Source organism: Numida meleagris, chromosome 23, assembly GCF_002078875.1.
Source record: "Numida meleagris isolate 19003 breed g44 Domestic line chromosome 23, NumMel1.0, whole genome shotgun sequence".
Taxonomy (NCBI): Eukaryota; Metazoa; Chordata; class Aves; order Galliformes; family Numididae; genus Numida; species Numida meleagris.
In genome coordinates, this window is record NC_034431.1 from 1,188,677 (window position 1) to 1,209,839 (window position 21,163).

A 21,163-nucleotide genomic window follows, 5' to 3' on the forward strand; every position below is an offset into this window, starting at 1 on the left:
AATGCAGCATAATTGATGGCTAAGGCAATGGGCTGTGACTCAGAGAAGTTGCATTTTATCCCTGGCTTCCACTGACCCCCTGCACAGATCCGTGCGAGGCAGTGCTCACACGTGCTGCTTTGTTTGTCGTGTCTGTTTAGGCCCTGGTTCAGGAAGACCCATGAGCATGCCCTGAATTTTAAGCTGGCTGATTTTCCGAGCTAGGGCTCGGTGGCTGCAATTTCATTGAGGCAGGAACTATTGCTTATTCTGGCTTCATACTACATTTGGGATGCTGTCACAGGGCATCAAATAGCAACGGGTGGGTCATGCTCATGATTTCGATCTGATCGGTGTAGTCACTGATGGAGATAAGAACCAGGAAAAACTTGAGAGACATGACACTGGATGGCTCCCGAGCTGTGTCCCTGCACTGTGCAGCCCCTACAAGCGATGCAATCAGCTTGTGCCATGCTTTGATGGTTGATGGGGGTGTTACGTCGTGTTCAGAGTAAGGGCAGTTTCTGTTCCTGGAATGGTGATCGTTCCATTTACATAAAACACATTCATTAAACTGCCTGAGCACTTGTACCCCTCAGATGAGCTTTCTCCCTCACCACATCTTGGCTGCTTCTGGCTTTATTTATGGCTCTCCTGACCTTTTCATCACTCAGACTCTCATGGATCCTGTCCTCTGTATGTTACCACATCAGTTTTTCTTGTCCTGCTTGACATTTAATTTTTACTAACTGTAGTGTGGATGAAGTTGTTTTTCTTTGTTTTGCACAGACTATTCTGCTGCTCTCTAGGCCGTAGAAACTCATTGGAGAAAGACAAGGGAGAATTTCCTGCCTTGAAATTTTGAGGTTTTCCAACAGCAAATAGAAAATTAAAGCTGGGTATGAGTCTAATGATGTCTCCTAGGGCTGCAGGGAATGGCAAAGTGGGTACGTGAAAGTGACCCTCATCGGTGACCTGCAGGTCCCAGTGTGCTCCTCAGCATCCTGTGGCACACACACAGTTCCCCAGGCACTGGAATCCCCTCGTGCCCCTCCTCCCTGGCTCTGCTCCCCAGCTCTGCAAAAAGTGGGAGCTCATGTTGGCCATGCCTTCAGATGATGAATTATTGTGACCTGTCTGCATACGGATATTGATACACTCTATAATCCAAAACAATCGAATGTTTCACCTTGTGTTTAGTTGTAGAGTTGAAAATGGATCTCCACATTTTCCATGGGATTATTGACTGAACCACAGTGTTTGCTATTCTGTGTGCAAGGAATATCTGATGTCTGGAAGGACTAATGAGCATTCAAGGAGCGCTGCATTCCTGTGATCTCCAGCTGATGGCTGCGTTCATTCATACGCATTTAAGTAAAGCTTAGATTTGATCATTTTTCATAATCCTTCTTTAACGAGGAGAAAAACAATCAGGCTGCACTTTTATAGAGTGAATTTGAAATTAAAATTAGACGTTTAGGTGTCATTTCAGTTGTAAAGTAGCCCTCAGTTCTGATGGGGGGGAGGGCAGGGATTCCAATTATGTTTAATTTGTATGCACAAGGCTCGGCTAGGCAGAGTACTAAGGACTCTTAGATGTTCATAATATTTCTATAGTGCACAGAGCTTTTCAACACCAGCATCAAATTAGTTCTTGGAAGCAGTTGTTCACTCTATTAACATAATGTATCCCACACATAGTAAAGGAAACTGTTTGGCCTTTCAGATGAGAGGACCCCCAGTCTTCATAAATATTGAACTGTAAAATCCCTGCACAGGGAATACAAGCTGATTCTTTTCTTTTTCGCCAGCTGTGAACTACTACGTGTGATGGCTGGTACAAACTCTCCAGGAAAGAGGAGCAAATTGAAAACACTGCCCCTGTGGGTTCCCTTATTAGACTTGAAGTGACTGTGAAATTCGCAGGACACAGCTCATTAAAACAAGGCTGACAATCCGCGACCTCTTGAGCAGGAAAGATAAGATTGGTGCTGAAAAACAGGCTGTGGCCTTGATCGTGGGGTAACTCAGCTCCGGAGGAGAAAAATGTGGGTAGCTGCTTATTAACCCACTCGTTACCGAGGCACATTGGTCCTTACAGGTGCATCTTCCAGGGGCTGGGTAAGCAGGGGCCAGCTCGCTCAGCCCAGCTCCAAACGAGGTGATGGACCCCTGGGCTGCTGTCATTTCCCACCACAGCTCCCGCTGCCGTGCTTCAGCGACATATTAACGATCTGCTCTGCAGTGCGTAAAGTAATGGAAATATCTGTGTCTGGGTATCTCATCCAAAAAGTGGAAATCCAGCGCGCTGCGGGGCCCTGAGGTAGCTGCCTTATTTATTACTGAGACTTTTGTCTACATCTGAGGGTAGAGCCCAGTACTCGCAGTGGACGCCCTGAACTGGGGTGAGTTATGAATGGGAGCAAAGTTGTGGCGATACCCAGAGCTCTGCCCTGGAGCTGTGGGCTGCTGGGGCAGCGCGTGCTGAGTTCTGTCCTTTCCATAACCGCTCTTCAAGAGCACCTACCTTGGTAGGGGAGAATTTAAGTACCAGGGACAAATGCCCTGGCTGCTGTAAATCAGCATGGCTTTATGGAACTGTCTGAAGCCAGACAAGAGTGTAGTCTGCAGCAGACAAGTTGACTTGCCCGCAGGCATAAGTCCTTTAAATTCCTGTGTGGGTACACGGTACCTAGGGCGCTTTCTGTTATGTCGGTACCCAGCCTGGCATCGTACATTTCGGTACTGAATATTCCATAACAGGTTGTTTGAGCTGAAGGAGAGAACAGGATGTTTTTCCCACAAAGTTACCTCTATTGCCACAAGAACCCGGGGAAAAATATGTCAAAAAATGGTAACATTTGCTGCTTGGGAAAGCAGCTATCGTAGTGGTTCGGTTCAATCCCTAAAGTGATCGTCTAATTCTGCTCTGACATTTTCTGTAAGTGAATAAACCTGCATCTTAATTCCATGCCTGTCAAAGCTTAAATAATGCAACATCAGCTCTTAACATGATTGATCCAAATAAAGGCCGTGAAAAATGTAGCCTGGCTGGAAACATTCAATGAAATAATGCATTTCAAAGAGGGTTCCCCCTTCTCTGCTAATGTGAAAGATTTGAATTGTGGGAAAGGAAGAAATGAGATGAGAACACTTAAGCTGATGTGGCTCTGCATGAGGGAGAGTAGAAGCTGAATACAAAATGGACTCAATAATTATGAGTGAGATTCATGCTCGAGTGAACGAGGAGAGTCTGCACTGACACCTTGTGAAAATCAGGCTCTCCTAGGGCATGGAATTCGATTTCCAAAATGACCAGGCAGCCACGTCCAAACACTTTGGCCCCGCTCTCTGGGGATGAGGAGGGAGCTGGCAATCCTTGTTTTTGACGTGTGGAGGATTGGTGTTCTACTTGTAACATTCCCTTGGGAGGAATGAGAAGTGGGAGTTCAAGAAACAATGCTCTTATAAATTCCTCATGCCTCTTGTGCCGGTCTTACTGTTCTTCTCAGGGAGAATAGGGATGGAAAGGGGCAGTAACAGAGAGGAAAGCCCTTTTTGCTATGACGGTAGCTGTCCTTCATGTAGTCTGGAGCCTCTGAGCCACTGTTGTGGGTTTTCTAAATTTGTTTATTTGTTTTCCAACTGAAAATAGATTCTACATTTGTGCTGTTGTGATTCTGGCATAAAGAGGCAGCCTTTCCCTCATCCAAGTCAATTCAGTGATTCACTTCTTACATAGTCTACTGATTGTCACAGGGATGAAATTACAGTCTTTGTAAACTGATGGTGAAACAAGAAGCCTGGCTCATAAATATTTCATTCGTGTATCAGTAATTTTAGTAAGTGAACTTTTTACCATAGGTAATCTTGTGTGCAGGGAGCTCCCTAACCTGATAATGCTGAAAGGAGAGCTCGTTGTGAATATTCAGTCTGCACACAGCGCAGGGAAGAAGAGAGGTGGGTGGGGAGGTGGAAGGAAAGAGAGAAAGAAAAAAAAAAAAAGAGAAAGAAAACAAAGAAAGGAAGAAAACCAGGAAAGGACAGGTTTATTTTTAGGAAGGATTTATTCTTAGAAGTGGCAAATCAGAGCCAGGCTGGATTCAGTAACGTGTTTGTACGTGATGTGCTGTGATGTTCTGATACACAGGCATCCAGATGCCCTTCAAGAGCCCAGTGCACAGCATGCAGGTTGGCCAACCATCCATTAGCATGGTTCATCCCAGGGAAAGTGTTTGATTTCTTTTGCACCTATGCTATTAATAACTGAGATGGAAGAGGAAAACTGATAGGTTTTAAATGCTGGGGTGATTATTTGAAGTCAGATTATATTTGGCGTGCACATTTATTCCCATTCCAATTAAATATGCGGCCCTCTAAATAGTGCACATTTCAATGATGAAGTAGGATGTTACTGGAAAGACTCAGCTGGTATCAAGGGGAGTCATTTTTCATGCCTAATTGTCACTGAGATGGATGCTTTAGGAATATTCCCAAGACTGCGTTTGGGTTAGGAGCCACAATTTGAACAGATCTGACTGGAGCAGCAACTGGTGATGGATGGGGGGGTGGTGTGTCCTGCAAGGCAGCCCTAAAGCCTCTGGCATGGGCTGGCACAGCCTCGCCTTGGTGATTATGATTGGAACCAATGATTGTGATTCTGGAACACACGTCTTATGAGGAGCAGCTGAGGTGGCTCAGTTTGGAGAAGAGGAGGCTCAGGGAAGACCTCATTGCACTCTCCAGTTCCTGAAAGGAAGTCGTAGCGAGCTGGGGGTCGGCCTCTGCTCCCTGTGACAGTAACAGGTAACAGTGATAGGACGAGAGGGAATGTCTTTACGCTGTGCTAGGGGAAGTTTAGGTTGGATATTAGGAAAAAAATTGGGGTTGGTCATGTATCTGTCCAGTTGCACTGATGCCTTGCTGGAACGTTGTGCCCCCACAGTTGTCAGACACCAAAAACTGCAGGAAATTTGCATCTTGGGTGAAATACACCCAAAAACTCCGGGACCTTGCTGAGAGGATGCTCTTCTTACACAGCTTCAACTCCAAACTGTTTGCAAAGAGAGAAGGGATAAAATGGGCAGTGATTGTGAAGGACTGACATGAAGATACGCTCCCTTGCAGCTTGTAAAATCACAGCAGAATGAAGGGGGCCTCTCCTGTCCCCTCTCAATAGCCCGGAGTGCTGACAGCAGCCCTGGCTCCTGTTTGTTTTCCCTCTCCATCAGAGCACATGGCTGCCCAGAGGAGGAATCCTTTCACGCCTATCTGCAAGGCCCTTGAGAGGTGTTAAGAGTAACCCAGGTGTGAACAATGCATGGAGCGGGTACACGCAAGGAAGCTGAGGTGTGAAAGCATTTGCTCAGTAAAAATAGAACTAAGCTGTTGGCAGAAAGAGGTGTCTCCAGCTGATAAACCTGCAGTGATTGACAGGAGTGGGGTTTGTGTTTTATTAATGCATCGGTCTAAGTCTCTTGACCTTATGAGGAAGGAGAGAGAGTCTGGCAGGACAGATGAGTTTGTAATTTGTTCCCTAATACTGAAGTCAATGCACCTCTCCTGGTTCTACACAGAGAAACCAATACCGGTTTTTAACCCCTGCCTATCACATAATGTGCTTAATTGAAGGAGGGAATGAATGAGGGATTACCAGCTATTACCGGTCTGATAAAAAAGCACGAGCTCAGCTCCTCTTTGGTGCTGGTGGGCTGCATTGTGGAGGAGCTGCAGCTCTCAGGTCCCTCGCCTGCATCTCGCTGATCCTCTTTGATCGCCCTTTGGCACTGCAAAGCTGGTCTGTGCACACGGCTTTAAAGAGTGGAGCTTCTCCTCAGGTGAAATATTTATAAATCAGGCTTCTTGAATAAGCAATACATTGCAGCAAGGGTTTGATATGAACATCCCTCATGTATAACCATCATACCACAGATTGCAATAATGCCTTCAATCCACAGATCTTATACATTCATATCCCCCAGAGATCGGCATATTACAAGCAGAAAGTGATTTACCAGGCAAGTCACAGTTCGTATCTGTATTACTGTATGATATATGGCACATCTGATGCAAATGTAGCTGGAGTGCCATGGAGAAGCTTGTTTTGCAACACAAACAAAGAGAATTAGACTAGCAGACCTGCTATTCGAAAGATAGATATCTCCTTTGGATTTGCACTCTTTGCCCTGCTGTTTATTTTGCTGTCTCACTCAGCGAGCTACTGTGCAAGCTCTAACCTATCTTTGCTGCCAGAAAGGTTAAAGCATAAAATGGAATTACAAGTATCAACAGCTGCAGACTCTCCCACGTAGGCATGCATCGCCATCTCCCAAACGGGGACCAAAGAAGGGCAGGGGCAGCAGACATGAGCCAAGCAGTGGTCCTATTGAAATCGGTGGGATTTTTACCACTGGCTTCAGTGGGTTTCAGATTTGGCCTGATGGAAGCAAACACTCTGAATGAAATTTCAGACACCCCATGGCTATAGATGCACTTACTTTTAAAAGCATTAATAGCGCGTCTAAATTTAGAGCGCTGCGCTTTTGTTTCATTAAGAATTCTGCTTTGGTTCCAGATAGACTCCCATGAATCCATCCCCAAAACAGACCCACATTCTGTTCTGCCTGATGCACAGCATAGCAGGATCTTTTATTTTTAAAGCGGCCTCATCTAACCTGCAGCTGCTCAGAACTCGGTGTCTCTTCTGCATTCATTCCCGTTCTTGGAATTTGAACCTCTGTATGTCATGTGGCAAATGTTGCTCAGCTGAAATCACTAAAGAGAGCTGATTTCTGCCTAAAGCAGAATAATGAAGCCTGCTATGGATGTCTACATAGAAAAAAAAACCAGCCCACATAGTAGTTTGCAAACATTACTCATATTTGAATTTCCCTTCTCTGTCATCTCTGAGCAAGCAGTTAGATGCATTCACATGGTTCTCCTAGATGGGGAAGCTGATAGACGGAGTTCAGCCTTCAACAGCCTTCAACAAAACAGCACTGCTGAAAATGCACATCTGGCATCTGAGTCCTGAGGCACCTCACCCCTTCCTGGGGCCCTGAGCATCCACCTCCCAGCTCTTGTGGGGATCTCAGGAGTCATTCTGATGGCTCGTCTGCTATATGAAAGCCAGCAGAAGCCTCTGGGGGAATGGGTTTAGACCTTAGAAAAACCGATACGAGTGTCACAGCAAGGACCCTTGGGATGGCTGTGGGGAAATGTTGGCACCTTCCTCCTCTTGTGCCTCAGTTTCCTCTTTCCTATGAAATGGGGTATCTCCCTGTTGCCTAATCTGTGACTTCTCCAATGCTGATAAAATGCTATTGGTGGCAAGGGAGGCATTAAAGAAGCTTTGGTGTTGGTTAAGCTTTCTCCTTGTGTATCTGGACTGTGGCAAAAAACCTCCCTGCTGCTCTCCCTTGGTGTTTTTTCATAGCCAGTCACATCTCCAGCAGCTCACCAGCTTTTCCCTGGGGCATTGCCATCTTCTGCTTTTACCCTGGGAGGCCGTGGAGAGGAGAGCTATGATTTAACAGCAGAGCAAAGCACTCAAAGCCCCACAGACACGTGGAGATTAAATGCCTCCCCCCACCTGGATTCCCCAGTCTCAGCACGCTGTTTGTGGAACACAATTGTGTCTGGAAAGAATCTATCTGGGTATTATACAGCACAGGACATACTTTTAAGTCCTTTTTTTCTTCCTATTATCTTCCTTTTCAAGGTCTTTCTCTCTTTGATTTATGGATCTGGAGACCATCTTTAATTATATCCCTTGAACAGCTGCCTGAAGCGACGCTCACTAGGACTTAGACAGATGCAGTGTGCAGCCCCCCTGGGTTCTGCATAGCAACATGCTGCGTGGAATGACCATTAATACACAGTGTGAAGGGCACAGTTCCTGTTGCCATGCTATTTGGGTATGAATGTGTTCAGATTTGCTTGTGCGTGCACACAGACTCTCTCACACGCACACACTTGTACGTATTTTCTCTCTGCTCCATAGCCAGTACACCAGAGTGACTCTTGCAAGGGGCATATTAGACCCAGAATATTCCACTGAGGGAAATAATTCTGGATGTAATGCCTGAAGACATTTGCAGTGCTGGGAAATAAGGGCTCACTTATTTCCTTTAAAGCTTCTGCTCGAAGATGAATGGTGATGATGCAAATCTGCCACAGCGCAGACAGGTCTGCACACATTCACACTTGGTACTGTTTTGCACGCACCCTGAAGTCCAGTTTGGGGCTGGACACAGCTGTTTTGTAAGGCTCTGCCCGAGCTGCACTCAGAGGTGGGATTGCCCTGTTGCTGTGTGAGGCCCTGGCGGGCACTGCCAGCTGGCTGGGGTTCTTAGGGGACAGCATCTTCCATCCCCCTGGAGGTGCTGGAGATGCAGCTGTCCAACCAGCCCGCCCCAAACCAGTGCTGTAGCCTCAGTGAGAGTTTACCTGTCACTGAAATATTGATATGCTATGCTTGTATCACCATCCTGCTGCATACACATACTGGAATGCAGACTGAGAGCCAGTTCTCTAGAGATCATCTTCCAGCGTGCATGGTGGGATACAAAACTGGAGCTTCTACCTTTTCTATCTCTGAGTAAATCCTATTTCAGCTCCCTTATATAATTTCGTATGAAAGAAGCTTGCAGTAGCTTTCCCTTGGAAGTAGGAAGATTGTTGTCAAAGCCTCAGGAAACCCCTTTGATGTGGGATGGGCAACTGGGAGAGGTGGTAATGAGATGCTGGGACAACTTCAATCACTAGCGAGGGAGATGAGCACTTCTGAAGCTGACAGAGCAGCGTGTTGCAAGGGCTACCGTGCTATCAGCTGTACACTGACAGACCAAAGGGGTAAGGAAATGGCTGACTAAAAGCTTACAGATGCCCCAGACTTCACTGCTCTAGGGACATGGCTCTGAAGGAAGCTCTGAGCTTGCAAATTTCTGGAAACCTTTTTATGATTAACAACTGAAGGAGCGCGTGCTCATTCCACTGGCAGACTGTATTCTCACCACTGATGCTGGCGTGCTGCAGGATTCCACAGAGCAGCAGCCTGATTAAATTGCAAATCACCTGGGATGGGAAATCTGTCTTTCCCTTCTTGCATGGCTCAAAACAGAAAGGGATTTCAATCCTGAGTGGAGTGTGTTGCTCTCACAGTTATAAATACAATGCTAGCAACAGAACTCAGTAGTAAAATGCCTTTGTACACAACCATATTAAGGTCTTCAATTTAAGCAAAAGAAGTAATGAACTAAATCTGAAGTCTGCAGGCGGAGATTGTTTCCAGGCCCTGCTTATTAACATTCAGCCTCACCTGCCTCGTGTTGCCAATCACAGACCACCTCTGTGGCCATTACTAAAAGATCTTAGATGGAAATGCTGTTTCAGGGCTCTGTTCTGAGCTCTTTCTCAGCTGGAGATGAGCAGGAGCAGCCTGTACCTTCCCTCTCCCCATCACCCACTGCATCTGAAGAACAGATGCATTAGCCACTTCCTGATACTGAACCTGCCCTTTCCCATCCTTCATCTGGCTCATAAATACTCCTACTGCTATTTCTTGCTGGGGTCAGTAGGTGCTGTAAAGCATCCTGGTGTCAGCCTGACCTAACTCTAATGGCATGAGCTTGTCTCAGGAGCTGTCTTAATGTTATGCTATGGTAAACGCTTTGCTCACCTTCTCCTGGTGTCTGTCTAGTCAGGAAACATTCCCAGAGAGTGGCTGCCTTCCATGTAGCTCCTATAGCAGTGCAGGTCCTAAACACAGTCCCCGAGCCAAAATCCTGTGTGGCACAGCTCTGCTGGAGTCACACAAGTCGGGATCACAGATCAGCATCCTTTGCTGAATAAAGCGGAAAGAGGCAGCTGAGCTCTGAGCTGGGCTGAATCCTGAAAGTGTGGCTGGAAATCAGAAATACAGATTGTGTGCCAGACAGATTTTTTTCTTTTCTTAACCAAAGTACTACTGGCAACTCCAAAGCACCCTGGGAACCTTGCCTGCTGCAAGCGTGGGCACTGGTGAGAATAACAAAGAAATTACGTCCCTCTGGCTGGGGTTGCTGCTCAATAAAATTTGAGAAGAGACTCCAGCTTCTCACTGGAAAGTACCATTTCATCGTTTTATTCTTTTTTAATGAAACCATTTCTTCCTGAAAGAGAATTGTTTTTTTTTCCTAAGTGGACGTTTTCATGAAAGAATGATTTCCAGGTTTTCATTACATTTTTGAACAAGGTCTCAGAAGCGAAACATGTCTATTTCCTCCCCTGGCATCCCACAAAAGGAAAAAAATAGGAGAAAAGGAGGAAAAAAGCCCAAACAAACACCTGAATTTTTGTGGACAAACAGAAAATACATAAAAGCTCGCTCATTTTTGAGATGCCGGGAACCAGGCTGGTGTTTTCGTAACTCCCCAGAAAAAGCTGATAATTAGTTTTGGTGGCTTTCAGCTGTGACCCCCAGCAACACAGATAACCAGTCAGAGGCCAGAGTAGTTCTCCCTGGGACTCCTGCCCCTCCCAGGGGCTCAGGAGGGCTCGTTAAGTTGGTGAGTGCTGCTGAGGGAGCAGGAGCTGGACATCACTCTGCCATGAACTCTACAGTTGCATGTGGTGTGCTCCTGCTGCTCGGCTCGCTGCTCTGAGCTCTCTGTGTACTTGTGAAGGGTTCGGTGCCTTCAACCTCTTGAAGGAAAAAGAGCAACAGCCATGGAGGAGATGGGAGGTAAGGAGAGCTGGGCAGGGTTAGGATGCTGACCTCGTAGTGCTTTGTAGGAAGAGAGCTGGCTTCTTTCTGTGGTCTCGAGCCTTGAGGCATGGTTGTGTGCTCCTGAGGGTGCCAGGCAGGATTTGCCCTGTACTGTGGGGTAGGGGAGCAGTAGATTATGAACCTGTTGTGGTTGCTTAAAATTGCTTGCTGTGTTTTAGAGTCGTGCTGCCTTTTGTTAGGGGGTAGGATGCTTACATTAGTAGCCAGCAAGTTCCATCTTGGAACAATACTGACTTGCTGGCCCCCAAACACCTCTTGCCCCCACCCCTCCTGTCCTGGGCTGTGTGCCTGGGCATAATGCAGCGTGTCTTATGGTTTAGTGCTTCCAAATATCTCATGGGGTGGTCTGGTGTCACAGTCCCCACTTGTAAAGATGAAGAAACTGAAGCACAGAGCACAAAGGTAATGATTAAAACCTCCAAACGTGTCTGTAGGGAAACTTACAGTGTAATACCCCTACAGTGAGTCCTCTCCCCTCCCTACTAACCTCCCTGATCTCATCAGCTGCTGACCAGCCCTGTAACAGCACCCCCTGAAAAAGTAATAACATGAAAAAATGCTTTTTCTTCAGCTCCTCAGGTGCTGCAGAAACAATTACGTGCCTGGCCTAGAGAGCTAATTAGGTATCACCCACACCTGCTCGCAGTCCTCACAGCCCTACAGCTCTATCAGGCACACCTGGCCTGGCCATATGCTGTCTTCTTGCAATTTGCTGCAGTGAAGTGTCTTTGGGCTCCTTTTCTGGCCTGGTGTGAGCTTTGTCCTGTGTGTTCAGGAAGCACCAACCACCCCATTTGAAAGCAGCAGCTCTCGGTATCCCCACAAACAGGCAATCCAACCTCCCCTTCCAGTCCCTTGATCTTCAACAAAGAGTTAAAAGCAGAGTCAGCTCTGCCGTGAGATTTTGCTTTATGAAATTATTTCAGGCTGATCACAGTGCGTTATGAAGGGTTTCTAGTCATTAATGGGAAGTGAGTTCCTGCTATATGAAGATTAATTTGATGCCTCAGCCATCCATTGAGTGAATAAGACATGTGAAGATGCAGGCAGTCCAGCTATTAGCATGTTTATCAGGATAAATAGGGTGCTGGAAGGATGCCCACGTCGTGGTGGCTTCTGTGCAGCTGGTACAACACCCTCGAGCAGGATTTAAGAATACAAAGTGTTTGGCCAGGAGCTAGGGCGAGCAGCAGGATCTCTAAAAGCACGTCTGGTTTTAGGTGTGTTGGCAGTGCTGTTCGAAAGGGAAGGAAGCATGCTATTTTGGAAGCTAATGACAGCTTAAAGGCAAATCCTACTTGAGGATGCCCTGTACGGGCTCAGCAGACAGCAGGCAGGTCTGGGTGCAGCTTGGAACCAGTGGGCGTTGCTTCACTGCCTGACAGATGCAATCAGTCTGGGGCTGGTGGCTGCTGGGGAGCCCTGTTGTACATTTCGGGTGAGTTAGGCAATATTTTCTGCTCATCTCCACAGTTAAGGTTTCACGGAGGCCTAGTTCTGTTTAATGTAGCTGTAGCTGAGTTATAAATTAATAATCCCTGCTGCTGGGACTGCTGTGTAGCAAGATGGCTTTCGTGGATGTATGTGTAAATAATTCATGCTATTAAATTAGTTGTGTTCCCTGTCCGCAGCTCGTTTATCAGCTGTGACTACAAATATTCCTCTCTGCAGTTAGGAGGTGTCAGAATGTGCCAAGCGTGAGAGGTTCGTGCCTCTCGGAAGGAGCCTTTGCCCCCTGCTAAATGGATCAGGAAGCTCTTCTGACAGAGTGCACCATAAAGTCTGCCTTATTGAACATGACACTCTTTACAGAAGCAGACGTGCTCAGACCAGATTTCCATCTTGGGTTTTCAGCTCGTGGGGAGATGGGGGCTCTGTGGGTGGCTTTCCTTGCAATCCGCAGGGCTGGGCCTTTTCCAGGCCTTCTTTTGAGGGCTGTGCTGTAACGATGTCACCAGCCTGTGCCTCGGTTTCCCTACCTTTACACCAGCAATGGCAGGCATTGTTCCATGTGAGTTCTGTGCATTTTCCACCTTACTGTTTTTCATCAGTATTCCCTCTGTGTTTTTTTGGGAGGCAGCTACTGCTGAAATAGAAGAGAGTCCTTGTCAGCCTCAGGACTGAGGGAGCAGTGTGGGCACTGGGTGCTGTGCGCTGCTGCAGAAAGCATGTGGAGGATATGGGTGCTCCAGAAGGAAAGTAAAACGGGCACAAAGGAAAGCAGGAGGGAAAAATAAGCAACCCAACAGGAGCCCAAAGGTTGCTGTTTTACTGCATAGCCTCTAAAATGTTTGCTTCTTTCTGGCACAACCTGATGTTCCAAAGAGCTTTGATGATGCTGTTTTACTTCTGTGTAAGCAAATGATCTTGGACAAATGGGTATTGGTTTTGTTGGCCTAATGTTGTCAATTATTTGTTTTTCCTCAGCCTTGCTGCTGCTCCAGTCCTCGTGTAATGCCCAGAGCAAGACCTCAGAGATCCTGGGGAAGGCTGAGCTCTTATATCTTCCATCTTCTCCTGCCATACCAGAAATGTGAGCATCTAACTGTAAGTAAGATAAATATGCTTTTATACTGTATACATAACCTTTAAGTTTGTTCCATTGCCAACTTATCGTTATATATGATCTGGCAGACTTTTGTGTTAGCTGTGTATATAAATATTGATGAGAAATCCGAAGCCTGTTTTGCTGTAGAAAATAGCTACGTTTATGTCAGACACAAATAGATGTGGTGCAGAAGATGTTCCTTAAACTTCTGCTTTAGTGTATTCAGAAGGCATATCGAGCACTGACAACCCTGTGTCTGAATAACAAGTACTGTTAGTTTGGGACCAATTTGTTCTCTGGGAAAGCTCCTGGAGAAACATTTCAGCCTATTGGAAATCACTAATAGGAGATGTAAAGGTTTTTGCTGTGATGTTTATTGGTACTTGTGATAAATGCTTTCGGTGGAAGGAAAAGAAGACAGAGGTAGTCATATTGTTGCATGGGCTGAAGAAAACTCTAATTCTGAAAGAACTTTGAGTTCTGGAACTTAGTTTTTGGGGAGATCTGATCGGTGCTTCTTGGTTAGAGGAGAGGTTTCTGTTACTCTGAGGAAAAACGTGCTGAAATATTGAAGGAATGGATTGCATTGTGACTCTGAATTGGGCACCTGGTTTTCCTGGCAGTTAATCTGTTTGTTCTGGTTGAGCTCCATACTGGGATTTGCAAATGGTGTCTAACAAATGCCCGGTCTGCTTTGCAAACGTTTCTGGAGATGGAGAGCAGGGGCTGCTCCAGGGTACAGGGGCTGTGCTGGTGCTACGTGCTCCCTCCCAGTTGGTCAATGGGAGGCAGGGACAGGAGGAGGCAAACACATGGAGTGAGTGCTCACAGGCAAGAGAGTGGCTTCTGATATCTCCCCGTAAAGACACCGCAAAGAAGAGAAGGAGGGCTTTATTGAGACACCATAGACTGGCATAAGTAATTTCTGAAATATGCAGTCCCTCCTCCTCGTGTTGCTTGGGTTTTGATGCTGCATTTTGGGAGGCTTCCTCCAGCTATAGTTCTCCAGTTGCATAATGCTGTTCCCACAAAACATGAAGTATTCTCTGTTTTCCTAACCTATTTAAATGACTAGATTAACATTGAATTTTACTGAGCATGTCAGCATTGGAGACGCACCATAAGAGAGAAATATAATCTAATAGGAAGGAATACATGGCTCTGGAGCAGTCAAGCTGTGAGATGAAAAATGTGGTTTGAAACAAATGAACTGATGCATTATGGAAGGAAATTAACACGCTCTTCTCATTCACCCCTGTGCCCCTCAAAACAAAGCAAAAATTCTTCCCACAACTCCAACTTGAAATGGTATGGCAGTGTTCAAATATCATACCCAGCGTGCATCTTGTGCAAAGATTAAGAGGAGTAACAAAGTTAAAGGTGATGGAAATGGATGGATGGTGCAGTGGGGCGATGAGGGGTCGAGTCAGTTGGGATTGAGATGTATGTAACTCTGAAATACATTGATCAGATGTATGAATGTGTGTTGGTATCCTCAGGGCTGTGGGAGTTCCCAGACTGTTTGCCTTGAAATGAAAGCAATTTAATCTTTAAAAATAATAATGAAAGAGCAAGCTGTAAATGAGACCTTCTGGCAGACTGACGGGGCTGCAGTCCCAGAGGTGGATGCGCATGCTAAGATGACAAATGAAGTCATTAAAGTAAATAGTGTAAATTGAGTTTTGGCAGTGGGTAGGAATCCTTATAGCGACGGAGGGCATTAATATGGGGGGGGGGAAAGGAGCGGAAGAATTCGCTGGTGACAAGCTTATCTGGGGCAGAGAAGCAGTGCAATTTAGCAGCAGTTCCAGCTATCTGCTTCATTGCCCTGCAGTGAGCCTGTTTAATTTAGCAGGGATTTGGCAGGGCTTGGTTTAGCAGTGTGTTGGAGATTACAACGTGTCCTCTCACTGAGGAGCATGGGATGCTGCCTACCTTGGGCCGTGGTGTTTCTTCCTGGTGTGGGTTGTTCCATGACTTCGTGCTGGCAGCACAGCATTGCTTTGCGTACAGATCCTCTTCTCTTCAGAGGTTTCTTCTGGATCTTTAAAATCTGATCTCTTGACGTTCTCTTGATGCTGTTTCTTCCAAGTTAGGGCATCGCCCTGGGAATCTTGAGCCCTGAGCAGCTTCCCTCTGCCCCTGGCCTTTCTGTGGCCATGGGGATGTGCTTCCCCTCCTGCACAATGGAACCAGTTGTACTTAATTTAGGTAAAGGCACCTTACAGGGTGTTACTACTCAGACAGAAGTTGGTATGTTCCTTACGTTAATACACTAGATCTATCTTTCCAGTTCTCTGGAGTTCAGTTTCTGTGCTCATCCTAACGTGAGCATTAATTGTGGAGTGCAGTTTGGATTCGTGCAGTGCAGCTTTTGGCACCGTGCTATCTTCTCTCAAATGCTGTGTGCTCCTGAAGCTCCCAGTGCAGGTAAGGGCCAGGAGGGTTGGTTATGTATAAACACAATGTTCAGTGATAGTCTGTGCCCAGCAGCAGTAAGCGTGGGCACAAGGGTTTGGTGTCCCAGCCAGGGGTAACCAGCAGCCAGTGTGGGTGGCATGCAAGAGAGGAAGGAGCTGCGTGTTTGCCACCCAGCAGCACAGCACAGCTTGGGGTCTGCTGCAGCCTCACACTGATCTAAGTATGGATCCTGCTCCTGGAGCGTTGTGAGGCAAGGCAGGCATCGAAGGGACAAATCCTGCAGTGTTAATCTGGGTAGTAGTGATGATGGAAGCTAATAGCATTAACTAATAGAACAGGATGAGATTAATAGAGAAAGCATTGAAACGTGCTTTTCCTACTGGGCTTGCAGAGGAAGATGTTCCTTTAAAAAAAAAAAACATTTATCTCTTACCTCTCCTAAAGCTGCCTTTTCTCTGTGTTTTTCAACATGCTTTGAAAATAAAAAAGGAAACTGCAGAGATGTCCTTCCTCTGCCCAGGAAGTGCACATCTCTTTTGAGCCCATCACAGCGTGGCACTACCGATCTGTGTGGGGTGCTGAAAGGAATAAGCACTAAAGCTGTTTGGGATGCTGAGAGTGGCCCTGCAATTGTGAGAAGGAGGGAAGCTGAAGGCTTAAGGACACTTTCAGGCATTTGCATTAACAAGCACTAGTGGCTTTGGATTTGGTAATCTCCAAGACGCATTTTGCACTAGCATCTCTTATGATTGCGGCAGGATGAAGTAATACTTCTGGAGTGTTTTGTTGCTTGTAATTTGAAGAAATGCTGGAGGAGAGGTGGGGGATGAGCAGGGAAATGTGATGTGAAGGAGCTCAAGTAGCACTTAAAATCAGGAGCCCAGAAAATCTGCACCAGGTGGTTGTACGCAGTCTCTAAAAGGAGTTTTCCCATAAATGCTTGGAGGACTGTGATGTGGCCAGGCCAGCGTGTGTCTGTTTTACGTTCCGTGTGCAGTGTGGAAAGCTCTGTGATCTCCTTATCTCATGGTGTGGGGCAGGCTGACTTTAAGGTCTCATGTCACAGAGCTCACTGCTATTAAATGTGACGCAGCGCATGTCCCCTTCCTGCCCGTGTTCCTTGCCTTGCAGCAGGGCAGGGCAGCTGCGCAGTGCTGGCCCGTGTGCTCTTGGGGATTAATGCAGAGCTGTGGGAATTGAGGCACGGACTCTGTTGCTGGTGCAGGACGAAGCCCCTTATTGCACGTGCTCACAACCTTTTATACCCGTACAACAACCCCTTGGCCATGTGTCCGAGCCAGGCACCTCGTGCGTGTCTACATCTGGCGCGAGGAGCTGCCGAGCTTGTTTACTCATCTCGAGGTCTTTTGCTCATCAAAGTGAGAATGTCTTTGTTTTCCCACAGCAGAGCTTAGGAAGTTTAGAAATTCTTTTGCTCTTTCTGCATACAGAACACCACGTGCTTGCAGCAGGTGCGGAGCGGTAGCTTTCCTCCCATTTCCCCAGTGCGAGACCAGCTGGGCTCTCACAGGACACGCAGAGGATGCTAAGAGCTTGCTCAGGGTTCTCCCTTCTGTAACTTCAGAGAGGACTGGCTCGCTGGGCTTTGAGCTCGTTTTGACAAAGCCCAGCCAAGCATGAATTGCAGTTTCTTGAAGACTGAGAGCTAATTTGCTTATTTCTTCCTTTTTAATTACTGCAGACTGCAAGTCTGCTCTGCTGTGCTGGGAGTGGCAACCTGAGCTGGAGTCAGAGGAGCAGTAAATGTGTCTCGAAAATGGGGACAGGAGGAAAATGCCAGTTCATGGGTCCCTAGGGAAGAGGCCTGGGGCTGATGGGAATGGGGCTGAGATGGCACTGTCCTAGTGAAGCTCCTGGCTTTGAGGGTATAGTTTGGCCTCTGCCGCTCATGTCAAGCTCAGGGGTGCTGGGCACCTGACGGAGCTGTGGGTGTCCCTGTTCATTGCTGGGAGTGGGACCAGGTGGCCTTTAAAAGTCCCTTCCAGCTCGAACCATTCTATGATTCTATTCTATGCAAAATCCCAGCTGCATAGGGCACGTGGGATCTTGACACTGGGAAAGGAGGTTCTATTGCACAATATGTGAAATCTGGGTGGGCCTGTAACAGAAGCATGATGGGTGGGAGCTGCTGGTGGTCAGCGCTCTGCTGTGATGGGAGGTGGGAACTGAGCAGGAATCAAAGCTCAGCCCCTGGTTGTGTCCATCTCTGTGTTCTTCAGGTTGAGGAATTCAAATCCATCTTAATGCCGCTATTGGACAGAGACTTCTAAATGCCAGGAAAATATTTCCAGAATATTGATACAATAGCTTGGTTTTTTTTCCCCAAGAAATGTTTGAAGCCCTTTATGCTGGAGAGAAACAGTCTTTGAAAGAAAAAAGAATGCTTGACTGTTGGAAATGGGGCTTGGGGCAGACCAACAGCGTGGCTCCAGCGACACGCGTCCCCAAACAACAAATGTTCCTTGAATAACAGATTGATTTGCTTAGGAGTGCTTTCCCCTAAGCAAACTTCCACATCAATAACTAATTATTTGCAGGAACAATTTTTCAAATTTCCCATCACAAATAAATTCCAGAAAATGGCGAGGTGCTCCAGCCCATCTGTGAGCAGAAAGAGGTAAAGCTAATTATTCCCTTAGCTCCGATACTAATAGGCACATAATTTTTTCCTGCTTGTACTTGATGGAATAGCTGTGCTTAACCCATGGCCCCGCTTATGCTGGGGGGGGGGGGAAATAAAAAGAAAAATCATTCAACTAAATCGTTCCAGAAGCTGAACTAGTTCATTAACTGTAAGTTGCTTGTGTAGTTTTGGACTTAATCACTGTATGTAAACCAGTTGCATCTGTAATAAGAATCTGCACACGATGAATGACGTTCAGTTCTGCAGAGGTGCTGCAGCCTGCCCTGTGCTCTCTGCTTCATCATCTCCAGGGCTTCCACCTCAAAAATCAAGCACTCTAATGTTCGGGTCTGACTTCTTCCCTCAATGTCTCTCTTTGTTTTTACTTTTTCCTGACAACGGTGCGTGGCAGAATACATTGAATTGTACAACCTGGTAACTGCTAGTGATTCTGGGAAGTGTGGTTTGCCCTTTGGAGGAAAGGCCAGCATCCTTCCTGGGAGCTTTGTTTGTATTTGGTGACAGGTCAGTACACGTTTCCCCAGAGGGGCCAAACCAATGATGTGTTTGGATCAGTTTTCATCTCCACAGCAGAGCTGCTGCTGTGGTTGTCTTGATAAAACCTGCTCAGTAACTCCTTCCAGCTCCATGGACTGGAGATGCTTCGTATGTTGCTATCTGCTTAACACATCCCATATTTGCTGCTGCAGTAGCCTTGTGTGGAAACCAGACCTGGTGAAACAAGCCCCTGCGTGGACAGTGCGGCTGCGTGAGGGGATCGTTCAGGGCACTTATACCCAGATCACTGTCTGCTGCTTTTGGGGCTACTGCAGCCCTAGGGAGCACTGTGCCCCATTGGTGAGGTCAGTGCTCCCTTCTGCCCCACACCTGCACTTCTGACAGCCGCTCCCCGGCCCCCGGGGTCTGTTCTGCTCTTTGTTTTTCCCGTGTCAGTGGGTAACTCTGTCCAGGTTTGCTCCTGCGATGCTGGTGACACAATTCCTTTGCCCTGGTCTCTTGTTGAGCGCTGTCTCTCCAGGGTGTTGTGTTTTGCTTGTTGTGTCAGCAGCTTTCTCTGGAGAAGCTAAATCCTTCCTTCCCTCCCTGTTTTCTCCTGTCCTTCTGTTAAATAATCTGTCTGCGCAGCTCAGCCAGAAATGCTCTTGTAGAAAACCGGGCTGAAAGCCCAAGGAGTGCCTGCTTGTTAGCTTGGAGAAGCAAATCTGCAGCAGTTGTGTGACCGGCTGCAGCTCCTGTTCACCTCAAGGCACAGAGGCAGGTCCCAGACAGCACAGCACAGCAGGACCTGACATTGCTCCGCAGCCTTCCCCATCCCACAGCCTTCCCCATCCCACAGCCATTGGTGCTGGATCTGCATTGGTCACCCTGCTGAGCCAGGTGGCTCCTGTCCTTGTCCTTCAGCCTTGTTAAAATGGGGATGTTTTAGGATGTGAGGTGCTCGCCTGTAGTTGTGCCAAGGGAGGTTCAGGTTGGGTATTAGTAACAGCTTCTCCAAAGAGTGGTGCTGCATGGGCACAGCTCCCAGGGAGTGTGTGGGGGGGTCACTGACCCTGGGGGTGCTGCAAAGCTGTGGGGATGTGGGCATGGTGTGGTGGGGTTTGGGGATCTGAGAGGCGCTTTCCTACCTGTGCTTGCACCAAGGCTCACTCCCTGTCTGACTGTGCAGTCAGTGACAGGTTGTAACCATGACAGGAACAGAAATAGTCCTTCTAAGCCCACCTTCTGTCCATAAGACCAAGCAGCGACCCTCATCTCTGCTCTCCTGCACTGCTGTCTTTGCCCAAGTCCTTGCGGGGGCTGGATGAGAACCAATCCCCTGGTCTAGAAAAGCTGGAGGAGGGAAGGAAATAAACCTCATTTGTGTAAGTGTAGGGAAAACACAAGAACACTGTGAGCGTTAGTGTCGCTTTTGTATTAATAAGTCTCTAATAAGTCCTCAGGTTTTTTCTCCAGTCTAAAAATACCCCTCCAACTTGGCAGCGTGCTGTCGTTGTGATAATGAATGTGTAGCTGTATGTGCGTGCCGTAGCTCCTGCCCTTTCCTCCTTGGGCTGGCAGCAGCTCTGCTGCTCTCTGAGCAGAGATGAGGGCACAGAATGAGCTGTAAGGAAGCCCACCTCCCCCTCCACCCCAGCTCCTCGCTCCCTTCTGAAGGGCCACAGCCTGGAAATCACAGTTTCAGTGGAACCAAGCGTATTATGGAAATGTCACATCCCTGAGCCAGTGAGAGCAGCGGAACACAAAGCAAGAATGGCACAAAAATTAAGGACAAAAGGCTGTTTTAAAAATGGTGGAACCGATGTAGGTTTTCTTAAAATCCAAAAGCCTGTGCACATCCCTGCTTGAGAGGCGACGATGCAGCTTGGAGCAAGGCGGGCTCTCTGCACACATTCCAGTTTATGAATTTGTGTTACAATGGTTCTTTGGGGTCTTAGCTGGGAGCGGACCTTGGTGGTGGTGCTGTCCAAAAACGCCCTTATGCTGTGAACACTTTTAGTCTGAGCTGATAATAAAGCCAGAGCTGTAGCACAGTAGCTGTGTCCTGGCCAAGGCACTGCTGTTCTCTGTACTGGGGCTGTGAGCTGCACCAGTCCTTTGTGGCATGAACAATGGGCACCTTAATTTAGCTTGGCTTGGACCATCGCAGCCAGAGATTACAACTTGGGAAGCCCAGGTTGTTTGGTTGTTTTTGCTTTTTTCTTCCATTCTTTTTATCTCAGATGAAAAAAGATGTCCAGGTCTCCTTCACATTACTGTTCAGGCTTCTCTCCTTGGCATTCAG

At 47.2% G+C, this 21,163-nt stretch overlaps 1 protein-coding gene across 2 annotated transcripts in view; it reads left to right on the plus strand.

The window, feature by feature from the left end:
• Positions 1–21,163, plus strand: part of KCNJ5 (potassium voltage-gated channel subfamily J member 5) — a 99,634-nt gene that overhangs the window by 57,117 nt on the left and 21,354 nt on the right. The window contains exon 5 of one of the 2 annotated variants that reach the window (XM_021376326.1): positions 13,175–13,294. In XM_021376326.1, coding sequence (XP_021232001.1) covers positions 13,175–13,284 — 110 coding nt within the window. In that variant the 3' untranslated portion in view covers positions 13,285–13,294. The remainder of the gene's footprint in view (positions 1–13,174; positions 13,295–21,163) is intronic. The other variant, XM_021376324.1, reaches the window with a different exon arrangement.